The sequence below is a fragment of the Galleria mellonella genome, unplaced genomic scaffold, assembly GCF_026898425.1.
Source record: "Galleria mellonella isolate WM207_F2 unplaced genomic scaffold, CSIRO_AGI_GalMel_v1 utg905, whole genome shotgun sequence".
In the NCBI taxonomy this organism is placed as follows: Eukaryota; Metazoa; Arthropoda; class Insecta; order Lepidoptera; family Pyralidae; genus Galleria; species Galleria mellonella.
In genome coordinates, this window is record NW_026442174.1 from 3052588 (window position 1) to 3067203 (window position 14616).

The 14616-nt window shown below is 35.3% G+C and overlaps 1 protein-coding gene across 2 annotated transcripts in view; it reads right to left on the reverse strand.

The window, feature by feature from the left end:
* Positions 1 to 304: 304 nt before the first annotated feature.
* Positions 305 to 14616, reverse strand: part of LOC113515736 (synaptotagmin-4) — a 36079-nt gene continuing 21767 nt past the window's right edge. For both annotated transcript variants that reach the window (XM_052902521.1, XM_052902520.1), the window contains exons 5-10: positions 4909 to 5043; positions 3975 to 4088; positions 3519 to 3630; positions 2312 to 2439; positions 1349 to 1541; positions 305 to 594 (exon numbers count right to left, since the gene is read on the reverse strand). In XM_052902521.1, the coding sequence (XP_052758481.1) occupies positions 478 to 594; positions 1349 to 1541; positions 2312 to 2439; positions 3519 to 3630; positions 3975 to 4088; positions 4909 to 5043 (799 nt within the window). In that variant the 3' untranslated portion in view covers positions 305 to 477. The remainder of the gene's footprint in view (positions 595 to 1348; positions 1542 to 2311; positions 2440 to 3518; positions 3631 to 3974; positions 4089 to 4908; positions 5044 to 14616) is intronic.

The window sequence follows — 14616 nt, forward strand, 5'->3', positions numbered from 1 at the left end:
ATATAGCAATCTAACCTAATATACTGTTTTGTGTCTATTAAAACGTAATTGAAGCAGCAAGGTAACATAAGGACTAGCTGCGCTTTTTTATTTTCAGAAAAACTATCACTTAAACTTATATAGTATGATATCTAAATTGAATTTTCGCGTTACAAGGAGTTTATTTGTATCATTTTTACAATTTTGCTATTTTACACAATTATTTAAATTTATTTTTACGACTAAACGCGACGTGAATTTAAATCTACCCGAATAATTCAAATTAAAAGAAAATCTCTTTTGCTAGCCAGTGTTTCGATTCCTGGATTGATCAATATTAATCAAACATACTTCTCTATCTGAAATTAAGTAGTATCAAACCAATAATAAATTAAAAACAAGACAATCACGTTACAGTATTGGCCGCAGTGGACATTCAGCAACATAAGTAGGTGAGCGCGTGTCACGTGACCGCGGAGGGGTTGCGGGTGGGGCGGCTCACTCCTTGAGCTTGTGCCAGTCGGCGATCTGCCGGCGCGGCGCCGCCTGCACCTCGCGCCAGTGGTGGCGCGCGCTGCCCGCGCCCTCCGCGCCCAGCTCCAGCCGCCCGATCACCTGTACACCACACGCCACATTCACATTACAATTTCGCATCTTTAGGTAGATACTCTTTATTTCTAATCCTCCAAGGGATTACAAGAGTAAACTTTTTATACAACTTAGAATGGCAAAGCTGACGGCTCCCCTGATGGAAAGTGGTAACCGTCGCCTATAGGCATAAGCAGTATCATGGACATAACAGAGTATACTGTTTCGCCCATGATACCCTCCCATGCGTTGCTCTGTACCCTGTAAATCACTGCCATATCCCACCCTTCAAACCGAAACAGAGCCATGCACGCACACAAACACAACTGTTTTACGGTTGAAACACGAATGAGACAGAGGTGCCCAGGCAAACGACTTTTATACAAAGTCTCCCTCTGATGAAACTTATTATAGACTAGAAACTTATTATAAATACAAACGATTACAATAATATCAGCGAAAAAACAATAGGCGGCCTCGCTAAAAATGACCTTTTCCAAGCAACCTTTGGATGGAGGGGAGTAATTATTACAATTAATCGATTTTATAAACACTGTTTTTTTTAATGTATAAGTACAAATTCATTTCTCGCATCCATTATATAATTACTAGCTAACCAAGCAAATATGATTTTACCCCTTCAGGTACATGGGCCCATTTTTTTGGTCCGATTGATTTTCCATTTTTCAAGAAAAAATTATGCGCGCGTTGCCGACCCTGAAGAAACCTCTTTAAGAGGTACGAGTAACGTGAAACATTCACATAATAATCATAACGTTACCTCGTTCTTAGTGACTCTGTCCCAGTCGAGCACAAGCAGTTCCAGGGAGACATGGTCGAGGGTGGCGTTGGGCGCGGCGGGCACCTCGAACACGAACGACTCGTTGAACACCGGGTTCAGCGTCCGCTTCTTCACGTGGGTCTTCTTCTTGGCTATGCGCTGCCCGTTGTACAGCAAGTACATCTTTACGTATCTGTAAAGTTTTCAGAATAATTATTTCTGTGTCTTACTATATTAATGAAAGTGCAAACAAGTTGACAGCCAACTTGTCGGAGAGTTGTATCCGTCGTTTATAAAAAGAAAGAATGAAATATTTTTATTTAAGTAAACTTAGATTTTAGCATTATTAAATAGTATTTTTTTCATTATCGCCCATTCCGAACGCAAGTTCAGCCAAGAAGAACGGACAAGAAACTCAGCTGTTGCTTTTTCCAAAAAATTTAATTATATAAGTAATGAATTTGTGCCAATACAAACTACTAAACAGTATTAGATCATAAAATTCAAAATATATAGTACATAATTAAAACAAATCAATAAAATAACTCAGTTGCAGTGACTAGAGCAGACCAGTCTTTACAGGGAGCACCCGTTCACGAGTATGACGGATGAGCCAGCCATCATTGCTTTCAACCTATTATAGGTATCAACGGTATCACGGATATCGTAGTATACACTATGATACCATTTATGTGTTGTCATTCTTGTAGATTGAGAGATAGTGGAAGGAAAAAAAGTGGAACAGAGGAAGCAGACGACATTTGTACAAAGTATCTCTCTGGTATGATACTAGGTCTAATATGTCTTTAATAAATAACTTATTCTTAGTTATTTATCACGTATTTTCTCCGTGTCAGTAGTATTCTGTAAAGTTATGATGTAATTCATATCTATAATCGGTTATCACTTTCCATCAAGTGGACCGTCATTTCTAGTAGTATAAAAAAAGTAGAAGCAACTGACGGGTCAGCGAGTCCGGTGACGTCCATCTTGGGCAGGTTGCGTGCTTTCAGCAGCACGACGGTGAGACGCGCGGCTGCCGGCTGCCAGCACAGCGACACCAGCACCTCGCCGCGGCCCACACTGCGCATCTGCACAACACACAACACACTGTCATGTCAACCCATTAACATCTCATTGTTAGGCATAAGTCGAGGATTTCCCGGAAACCATCATGGTTAATTCCTGGGAAATACATCACGGTGCACCAACTGACTTCATCTTCCTCTATCATCTCTAATTCTACGACCGCGTCTAATTAATAATACAGGCAAATTTACTATTGCATTTTCATAAAAAAAAACACACTGCCTCATCTTCCGATAGTCACGATATATCTGTTTGTGTTGGTCTGGGTGTTTTCTGTGTATAATATGTACAGTAGAATCTCGATTATCGTATAATCGAAAATCCGGAGAATCGATATCAAAGTCAAATCAAACTATTATATATTTTTTTATATTATGTAAAGGGTTTTACATACGTCATTTAGACAATACGATATAAGAAAATGTAATATATAATAACCTATATAATTTAAAATTTTGTTTGGAAATATTAATCTTTGACGTAATTAATCACATCTTTTCATTGCGGCCAAGACCCTGATATGCTTTAGTTGTAACAACTATATGGGATCCGATTCGTCCTGTCTTATCCGTATAATCGAATATTTGGATAATCGATGTTCGGATAATCGAGATTCTACAGTATGTATTCACAAAAAAAAAAAAAGTTTATCTATTAATTGCTAGTACATAGCACAAGTAATATGTCTACTGATATTTTTATTTATGTAACTATAATAATAATAATAATAATAATAATATTCGACATCAGCTGGCTTGGCGCCGGCAGGGCCGTCACAGGCCCAGCAATCGGTGCCCGCCACTGGTGGTACACGTCGCATGAGGTGGACAAGAGCCATGAATGAGGACCTCATGCGTGCGTTCTTCAGGGCTACAGGGACAGAAGGATTCCGGGGCGGCTCACTCCCGGGAAAGATGCAGAAAGCGGTGCTCTTAGATTCTGCCCGCATTGTACGCCGGTTTCTCTCCCTGGGGCCCTGAACCCCGGCCGACTGTGCTTCTGCCGGGGGTTAGTTGCCATCTCCTCTCCTTAAGAGGGGAGATGAGAATTTTGGTAAAATTTAAAAATAATAATATAGTACCTTCAGACTGCGTGGTTGTATCTCGCGACACAGCGCCATTGCTTCTCCGCTCTGCAGTTGCAAACTGGACAGTGGCGCCACCACCTCGCCGATTATCTCATCTCGGGAATATCTAAGGAAAAAAAAACATGAAAATCCATCATTACTAAAGAAAATACTAAACCAGACGATGATTCGATTAAATGAATTAACTTTAAGTGTTTGTTATAATGTAACAGATCCCAAAGCCTGTCCTACTGTGTGCTAGAACCACATTGTAGTATTTCAATATTTACACTCCGACAGGTTCATCAACAGACTCATCATCGTAATCGACACATAATCCAAGTTCCATTATACATTTCCAATGACACGACAAGCCCAAGACATTCTGTGTTTTGGCGACGGTTGCTATATTTTACGAGTATCATGAGCCGTAAACTTATTAGCCATTGTAAGTATAAAAAAAAAATTCACCTGTCAAAGCTGAGGACCACGAAATGGAGTGTGATCGCGGTGAGTTGGTAAGGAGCCAGTCCATAAAACGTGAAATCCTCGTCGTACACAGGGCAGCGAGTTTTGCGCACCACTCTGCAATGAAATTTTATCAAATGTTTAATTAATGAATCCGTTTCATATGGTGATTAAGTAAGAACCAAATGTGTTACTCCTTATTATTCGCCAGACTTTATAAAAGATGAATTAAAAATCAAAGCACAATAAATCAATGTCAGAAAAGGAAATTTGGAAATAAATCACTCTACACCCATATCCTTTTACTAAAAATATCTATACTTAATCTCATAGTATTTTTTATTCAAATCCATTATAGATTTTTGTTTACTTTGCTATAGTCAGTGTTGTGGGTGAAATGGTAATATCCTCCCACACGGCGCAGATGGTATTGCATGAACAGCAATCAGCGGTCAGTTGATCATTATTAATATATGCAATCTACATGATACTATACTATGCCGATACTATAATACTCCATTTTCATAAGATACGAGTAACTTTGTTGAAGGGCTTACGGTTAAGGGATGGGCAGGAGCGTCCCTCTTAAAACATCACTAAAAGCCAAACCACAGTTGCCAACCCGCCTGCCAAACGTGATAACTACTGGCAAACCCTCACTTATGGGGGAGGCTATGTACAGCAGTGGACAGTTAACGGTTAATACAATAACTTAATTTTGAAACTCCTTATAGAGGCAACTTAGAAAACAAATCCCAAAAAACTGGTGTAATAAAAAAATAGCTCGAAATAAAACCCATCAAACCACCCAAAATAATAATGGAAGGCTAATAAAATAAAATAAAATAATGTCCGCCCAATATGAGAAAAAAATCCATGTCCAACAGTGGAACGAGAATGAGTTTTTAAGATGAAGCCATATATTCATAAAATGTACCTGGTCTTGACTTTATGCTGCTTATCCGGCAAGAGCTGGAGCTTGACGTACGGATCTGGACCGGCGGGCTCGCGACCAGGTAGACCCTGGCATGACACCACCGAAACCACCAGCGCATTCTTCTCGTTTTCGTACCTGATAACAAAAGAATACAGTTATCTAGATGATTGAGCATCGAGTCTCAAAAACGGGTCAACTAATTGTCAAATTACCTGACTCTTTGTTTTCAGTGTTCTGTATACTTACGGACATAATGTATCTTGACGTATTTATATTTAGTTATTTAATAAATAAAATTAGTTTTTACGCATTAAAAAGATGCAAAAATTTATAAACATAATAAAGTTATAAAGGAAACAGTCATAACTATTTATTACGCTAAATTGTATGAAAAACTTGACTTGGTTTTCTCGAAGCATTTGCATGGAGGCACTCTACATATTCTAAGACGGTTACATACTCATATAAAGGAAACATCCCTACCTTACAACTGCTACTGTTTTCTATCAGAATTAAAGACATACCTAACTTTTTTATTATGATAACGTAAGAGGTTATATTCATGGTGCTTTACGTGTCTACAGGCAACGGTTACTGCCTACTTTATATCGGCCATTAGCTTGTCTGCCTTTCGTAAAAGAAAGACCCGAGGGAAATTTACTGCTGTCTCAATGACCCAAGACGAATTTAATGAAAATGAAGTCTAGAAGATACATGATTGTAATATGTGACTTACCTCGATTTTGGAAAAAAAGGACTTTATAAATTGACCAAATCAATAATCCAACTTGTTACATAATACAAATAAACGTGCCCAATCTCAGTTCTGCAAGAGATATTTCGTCACTTGTAATTCCTCAAGGAATCCCTTCGAAATTCGAAGACATTCTTAATTCAAAATAACCTTAGGGATGAATGCTCCTCTATTTTGCGCAAAGCAGAAAATCGATGAGCGGAGTGAAATATATCCAATCATAGCCTTCATTTAAATTTACTAAAGCTCAAATAAACAGTGAAATTACTTTACCAGTATAATTTTCTGTTATTAGATTTGTGGAGTGTTTACATATTCCCGAGGTTGTGTGGGCTTCACTAAATGTTTAACGAAGAATTAATGTACATTGTATGTAATGATATGCTGATTTGAAATATGGTCGGACAAAGTCAGCAAAATGGTCCAGTGCTTTCAAAACGTGTAAGTAGATATATTGATTAAATCGTTAATAAACTATGTTAAAATATATTACAAACGTAATTGTTTTTGTGACGAGCGACATGTGAAGAAGAGGCTTAAGTAATTAACTAATTGGTAAAATGGTATTGGCTCCGACACGCAGTATGTGATACAAATGTACAGGTTTAAACTGCACCCATTTCAAAATTATTGAATTTTTATATTTAATAATATTATATATACCTATAGGTATCAAAGTCTGCTTAATATGATGAGTGTGAATCTGATAGCAGTCAGCGTAAAAGAAAATGTAAGTTGACAATATTTCAGAAAAAATACACCGAAAAACTCATTGAATAAATTATCTACCATGGAGTAGGGAGATGCGACTTTATTATAAATTGACTTGCAGTCACGTACAATGATAATTTTTCGATATTTTTTCTTTTGTGATTGCATGAATAATTCTAAATAAGCAAGGTACAAATCTTTCTTTGCGAGACCGAATCCGAAATGCGGATATCCATAAAAGAATTAAAGAGAAGCTGAAGCAAGCTGAAGTGGCAATGGGCTGATAACACAGCTCAAAGAACCGACAACCGATGGGGTAGAAAGGCTCTTGGGTGGCGATCCCGTATGAGCAAACGTAGCGTAAGGTGACCCCCCACTTGAAGGAGTATTGCAAATGTATTGCAGGGAGTCAGCGCAATAAGGTGGTTCAGAACTGAATTGTTTTTCTAAAAGATCATGATTCGTTAGAGTACGAAAAAATTTAGAGTTTCCCATACTAACACGCCGCTGTTCAACTGTTATCTTAGTACTTATAAGAGGCTCTAAATTTTGATCATTCTAACAAAATTTCTATTTCAATATATGTTATAGCATTCTTAGTTTTAAGTACAGCTAACAACTTCGATTTCTCTCTGTAAGGCGCATTAAGGCGTCTATTCCTAACATCATTACCGTGATTAGGAGCTCTATTCAAACACGCCACCCGCTGGTAACTGGCCCATATATGATGCTACACACATTAATTTCACGCGACAGCATAGACATTATACACCTACCTACACAATATATGTATGTATTAGCTTTTATCCACAACATCGTTCGCCCTATTTGACACCTATAGTAGTTAATTTTAATAATGGAATGGTTGTTCTACAGAAAACATTGATATTTAACGAAATTGATAAACTGTTGCGTAGCATTTTAATCTGATGATTATATATATATTTGGTGGGATATGGCAGTGAATTTACAGGGTACAGAGGCATAACACTTTAGTCATTAAGAATGGCAACACATGGGGGGTATCATGAGCGAAACAGTATACTCTGTATGTCCATAATACTGTTCATTTCTATAGGCGAAAGTTACCACTTTCCATCAGGTTAGCCGTCTGCTTCATTGCCATTCTAAATTCTATAAAAAAATAAATTGTTATACCAATACTTCTCAAACGTTGCTTCATTTCTGAAGACTAAGTTACTATACCTTCATAACCTCTGTTTAATCACAAAGACGTGAGTTCTCATGTAGACGAATTTATACCGTGATATAACTAATGTAGTTCGTTGAATGTACTAAGTATATCTTCATATTTAAGTCTAACTCAAGATGTGGACATCATCATTTGCCTCAAGTGCCAGGCGTTTACACAAATTTTCAAATACATAACCAATAATAAGAAACTATTGCGCACAAAAGAGATATATAAAAGGAATATTTATACAAAATGTGCATATACAAAAGGTAAGGCTAAGCTCGCTAAGGCTGCTTTATAGCTAATCGAGTACAAATATCGTCATAAACATAGAATACTGACGGATCTGACAAATATTACATATATAGATCCGACAGTATTCTACGACTATGACGATATATAGAATTTCAGGATAAATGATAAGGATAGCAGACAAATTCAAAGGTCATGTCCAAGTGCTTGTACTTATGATTGCTTTCATGGTCTACCAAGCGTGTAAATCTCACATAACATTTATTAGATATAATTTAAACAGTTAATTTACGTCTACGCTACGTTTTGAGACAAACATTAGTAGGCGTAGAGTTACAGAGTAACAGCAAACATTCAAATAAATACCTATAATTATTCTGTCTTTGATTACAGTCATGACTAAGCATCTTTACACGTTAATATGTAGGACACTGATCACTGCTAGGGATGAAATGTATTATGGTGTATGTCGAGTCATTCTGTGATGGCGAATAAAACATATACTAAAGAAATACACCGTTAGTTCAAGGTCTCATGCAACCTACTTTGAATCGATTATCATGAAATTTGTATGCTTTTTGACTGGCCATTGTTCACTAATGTGCCGTGTGGTTCCCGTATAGAATGAGTTACACCTTCTTTTCTCGGGTGTCGTAGAAGGCGTTTAAGGAACTTAATTGTCGAAAGATGGGCAACAGCGTCCCTCTTAAAACGTCATCAAAAGTTTAACTTCTGTTACCTATCCACCTTCCAAACTTGGCAACTACTGGCAGAACCCCCTTATATATATTTAAAACTTATATAAAAAATTCTTCAAACCGCTGTCGGATTAAAGAAACCAAAAAGATTTCTTTTAAAAAGTTCTGTAATTTTCTTTAAAAACGATGAAAACGAAAACATTTTTTGAACTTTTCACGTAAACGTACAGTGGAGATAAAACTACTTAATTCATTACATAGCGTATAAGAGAATCGAAGATTAGATAAAGTTTTTTTTTTAATTAAATTAATCATTTTAATAACTTTCTATTCTACTTGTTAGTACTTTATATGTAATATTAAATTATTCTTTCGGAAAGATTACGAGATTTGGAATGTAATGGTCTTAGCTTATATAATATGACTTAGTATTCAGAATGAAGCGCCCGTTACATGAGCGCAGTGATCATGTAATATTATGGCCGCTTAGTCGACAACCGCGCAATATAGGATATTATGTGGTCACTTTATCGTTAACAGGAATATCAGGTCAACTACGTAGCTAAATAGTATCATAGCGCAATACAATATATATGTGTAGTTAAATGTCCAAAGGCTTCAATTAGAGAGTTAAAGCAAATACATTAGAATGACCTTCATAACAATTTCACGCCATATCACCCATAGTTCAGCCCAGTAGGTATCATTGATGCTTAACGCCCTTCACGGGCAAAGAAATAAATTACTGTTTGAGAGCAATTCGTTGACTATTTACGCGTATATTAGGTTTTTATTGACAAGTGAGCAGACGTGTACCTGGAAAGCCTTGGGTTTATTGCCAGCCCAATGTCTCGGCAATAAAACGCCACATAACCCGTCTTTATAACCATAGTGACGCGACAGGTAGGGTTTAAAAAGACGATAAAGGAATCCTAACGGAGAACCCTAGTTTATTCATTAAAAGTGACCAATACAATGATTAATAGAACGTTTAAATTATTTGTGAAATCATTTTCAGATATGTTTTATGCAACTTTGAATGGCAAACCAGCTGACGGTTTACCGGTTAACTGGCAGGTGAAACCTTACTATGCAAAAATTATATAACAACAAAATTGTAATTGATGTAACAATTGAGACATTATTTTGGACAATTTCACAAGTAATTAATTAGTAGAACGTAAATTTAACGTAAACATTTGAGTTTGTGAATAATACGTCTGTTAAATTAATTATCAAAATATAGCTTACTATTCACTATGTTCCAAGATAGTTAATGAAACTTCGCAATTAAATCGTTACAAGCTTTACAAAGTAAATTAATCAATGTACAATATTATGGAGGTATGAAAATACTGTATAACAATGTAATTGTATTAAATAAAACGCTAATCTTGACACAATATTATGCATGTATGTATAGTATGTATTTATGTGTATGTATCTATAATGTAAAATATATGTGTATAATGTAGATAATATGAGTATTATATGTAGGTATTTACCAGAGGGAGACTTTGTACAAAAGTCGTTTTTTTGGCCACCTCTGTCCCATTCGTGTTTCTACCGTGAATCAGTTGTGTTTGCATGGCTGTGTTTTGGTTTGAAGGGTGGGATATGGCAATGAATTTACATAGTACAGAGGAATAACACCTGAGTCCTTAGGAATGGAAACGCATGGGGGATATAATGGGCAAAACAATGTACTCTGTTATGTCCATGGTACAGCTAATGTCTATCGGCGACGGTTACCACTTTCCATCAGGGGGGGGGGGGGCGTCAGCTTGTTTGTCATTCTAAGTTGCATAAAAAAATATTTTTGAATTACTGTTTTAATTTAATATTGTTCATTACATTGCACTATCAATTACATACAATTTTTTATTCCTGTCTATGGTCGACTGGTAGATAACGTCATATGGTGTTAAATCTGCCATTTATACTTTCTAGAATAAATAAATAAATATTTATGGAGAAAGGTTAGCAATGTTTTTTATTAGGATGTAAATGGAACGGATATCTTGCCCATGCTATCGGTATACGCTGACGGGGTATCAATGAAGGATGATAAGTGAAGATGAAGACTGTTTGGTCAGTCTATCGTGACGAATTTACTAGAAATTAATCACTATAGTTTCTAGGTGGAAATCGAGCTACGACTGTCTGACCGAGTAATTTTATAAGCAACGAAGCTGCTAATCCATCTTAATAAAAATCTGTTCTCCTACGGATAGCGAGATTTAGTTAATATTAGTAATATTCTCATGTCTTTTTTTATATAATTTCATTAATAAAAAGAAACAAGTAGCAGACATAACAATAATAGTCTCGAGATTCATAAAAATATGTTGAGTGAGGTAGTTACTTTTGGCTGTACAAACGCTGTAAAAGACAAAGCTATAACTTTTTTTTTACTAAATAAAAGACTATGCGTACACGTAGATAAAAAATATTTCTTTTACATCATTCACCAATTTTATTACAAATTGGTGAAATAATATAAATTGGTGAAATAATAACAATTACAAATATTAAATTATTTAATACAAAACAACTCTATGTACTCATATTTTTAGCCGACTTTATAACTCCTTTTTAAAGTTAGTTATTCTCAAATTTGTTATATTTTTTCATATTTATGATTTGGATTTTTTTTTTATTTAAAAGGATATATTTACAGATTTTTTTTTATTGTTAGGAAGACAAACGAACAAGCGGTTAACCTGATGGCAAGCGGCTACTGTCGCCCATGAATGTCTGCAACACGAGAGGAGTTGCTTGTACGTTGCTGTACTTTTAAATGTTTGTGGGCACGTTTTTTAATTTCTCAATAATATATTGTAAAGGGAACATTTAAGACGGGAACTCATTACACAACCTAGATGTAGGAGGTAGAAATAATTGGTCTCAGAGAAATTTTATAAAATCGATACAGTAGTTTAGTTTTTTTTTTTTTAAATCAAAATTACTGATTTTCTTACAATTGAAGTCAGTTTTTCTTAACACATTTTTAATACATTACTGTATATATAGGTATAGATAATAGATAAGCAAGAATAGTAACTATTTATGTATCTATGTATTATTTATTCACGAAATAGAGTCCAGTTCTTATAGTTAAATGACAAACGTATGTATCGGTGGATACGTGTTCGATATCACACGCCTAAAAAAGAACAAAACGCTAAACGATGATGTCTCTTTCTATCTTATTATAGTGAAAACATATTTTCGATTGACGAATTGTCAATTGATTAGACAAGTCCAGGCAGGCAGCTCCGCGTGATTGATTGATCCCCGTGCTTCATACATTTTCATAATTCATCTCGTGCAATTACGCCGGCGAGGGTTTATAAAGGTTTACGAAAATTAATGAAAGTCCTTGACATTCATGCCCATATTCGTAATTATGTAAATTTACATATTAAACTCATCTTGTTTTATCTTTTATCACTCTAAATACTGGAATCCATTAAATATTTCTGAATGAGTAATAAAAAGGCACTGCAATATGTAGCTTTACATAAATTCAAACTTATTATCCAACTAATCCGCTTTGGTTCAACTTTGAAAAGTTTTACGGTTTCGTATTCTGTAGTTGCTCGTGATTATCCTTTCTATTATAAAAGATGAAGTGGTTTTCCTTTTTATTTATTACCTCTTAGCACCTTAACAATTTAACTAGTCATTATGAAATTTGGTGTACTATATGTGATGGAGAAGTATTTAGGTTACTTTTTATCCCAGTTAGTAAACATATCCCGGTCACACAGAAGAAGTCACGGGTTGAAACATTTTTTTTATACAACTTAGAATGGCAAACAAGCTGACGATCCACTTGATGGAAAGTGGTAACCGTCGTCCATAGAAATGAGCAGTACCATGGACATAACAGGGTATACTGTTTCGCCCATGATACCCCCCATGCGTTACCATTCCTGAGGACTCTGATGTTAATCCTCTGTACCCTGTAAATTCACACCATATCCTACCCTTCAAACCGAAACACAGCCATGCAAACACAACTGCTTCACGGTAGAAACACAAATGGGACAGAGGTACCCAAGCAGTCGACTTTTGTACAAAGTCTCCCTCTGGTAAAATTAAACTGACTATCAATATTATTATATTGCATGCAACGACTTATTAGCTTATAATCGGTTAAATTATATATAATCGATAGGACTCGTATTAATAAACGAATTGATTGTTTAAAATATTTATGAACATTATCGCTTAATTTATAAATCATTTGCTTTTAATCTCTATTTCGTCCACGTGATTGGGATATGTTGATTGACCGGGATAAATAGAAGCTTATAACGTTCTTCATTCCAAATATTATATATCAAATTTCATGAATATAGTTAAGTCATTAAGGCGCCATGAGAGGTGACAAATGAACAAACTCAGTTCATATTTATGACAATATTAATAAGGATTTTATTAGGCAACACAGATGTTACAATATTATACTTGTACTATATTACTTACTCCCTTTCAATAGATATTAATAAAATTGTAACCGAGTTTTGCTGTAATTATTACATTGTTTATGTCTCTAAATGAAGTCGAAAGATTTAATCGATTAATCGATTTGTGATTTATATTACTAATGGACGTAATCAAAGCAACTTTTCGTTTGTTTACATTTGCGTTATGTTTCATTAAGACAGACCATAATAAAACCTTCTTATGTATACAAACTAAAACGTCCTACGAACCTATTTTATTTATTAGAGTGTGTTGTCTCTGTTTGTCAAATTGAGCAATTAGCGAAAAATAATAGGTCAAAACAATATCTAAAATAGGTTTATAATAGTCTTAACGTCCTTATAAATAAGCGAGCTAGTGTTGAACAAGTACTTCCACTGTAGTACGTCAAGTAACTACACTGCACGTGATGTCAGGTAATTTGCGGAGGTTCGAACACAATACCTCCCAGCGTAGGTGTATTGATTTTACAAGGGTTTGCCGCTGACACGCTGAAAGGAACTTTATACGCGGACTATTGAATAATAGATGTGATACACTGTTTATTTTATAAATAGAGTGTTATACAATTAAATCCTATTAATATTATAAATGCGAAAGTTTGTATGGATTTTTTTATACAATTTAGAATGGCAAACAAGTTGATGGTTCACCTGATGGAAAGTAGTAACCGCCTATAGACATAAGCAATACCACGGACATGACAGAGTATACTGTTTCGCCCATGATACACTTAAAGCGTTGCCATTCCTGAGGACAGGTGTTATTCCTCTGTACCCTGTAAATTTACGCCATATCCCACCTTTCATACCGAAACACAGCCATGCAAACATAACTGCTTCACGGTTGAAAAACGAATGGGACAGAGGTACAGAAGCAAACGATTTTTGTACAAAGTCTCCCTCTGGATGGATATTTGTTCTCCTTTCACACAAAAGCTATTGGTTTTGAATGAAATTTAGTACACGAATAGGTGATTTATTGACCACAGATAATATAATAGTTCTAACTTAACATAAGCACACAATATCCTATATACCTATTTTAACGGACGGAATTGCGGAAAACAGCTAGTGTTTATCTTATATTCGCGTATAGGATCAGCTAAATTATTGGATGCCCACCCGTAGAGATCGTCTTATTCCGGAGCTAGCAAATATCCATAACAGATATTAGTCCTCAGAAATAGCAACGCATGAAGGGCATGACAGTATATTCTGTAAAGTTCATGATACTGTTCATGTCCAGGCTGTAGATGACGGTTACCAGTTTCTATCGAGTGGGCTGTCTATTTAATTGCCATTCTAAGTTGTTTAAAAAAATATTGACATATAATATTATATGTATGTTAGTCAGATTAACACCTAACAATAATACTCGTACCTATGCACTATTTCAATACATTAACAGCTATTAACTAAAGACTAGTTTAAAAAAAAATATAATATGTTTGCGGCCAACATCGCAATGAATCCTGTCTGTTACAAAAAGTATTCTCGTAGTTTATCAAAATCGGTATTTACCCTTAAAACTTAAATACGATTCTCAATTAGATTTATTTTTTAAAAAAATTTGCTATTTAATTAAATTATTATTTTTTATTT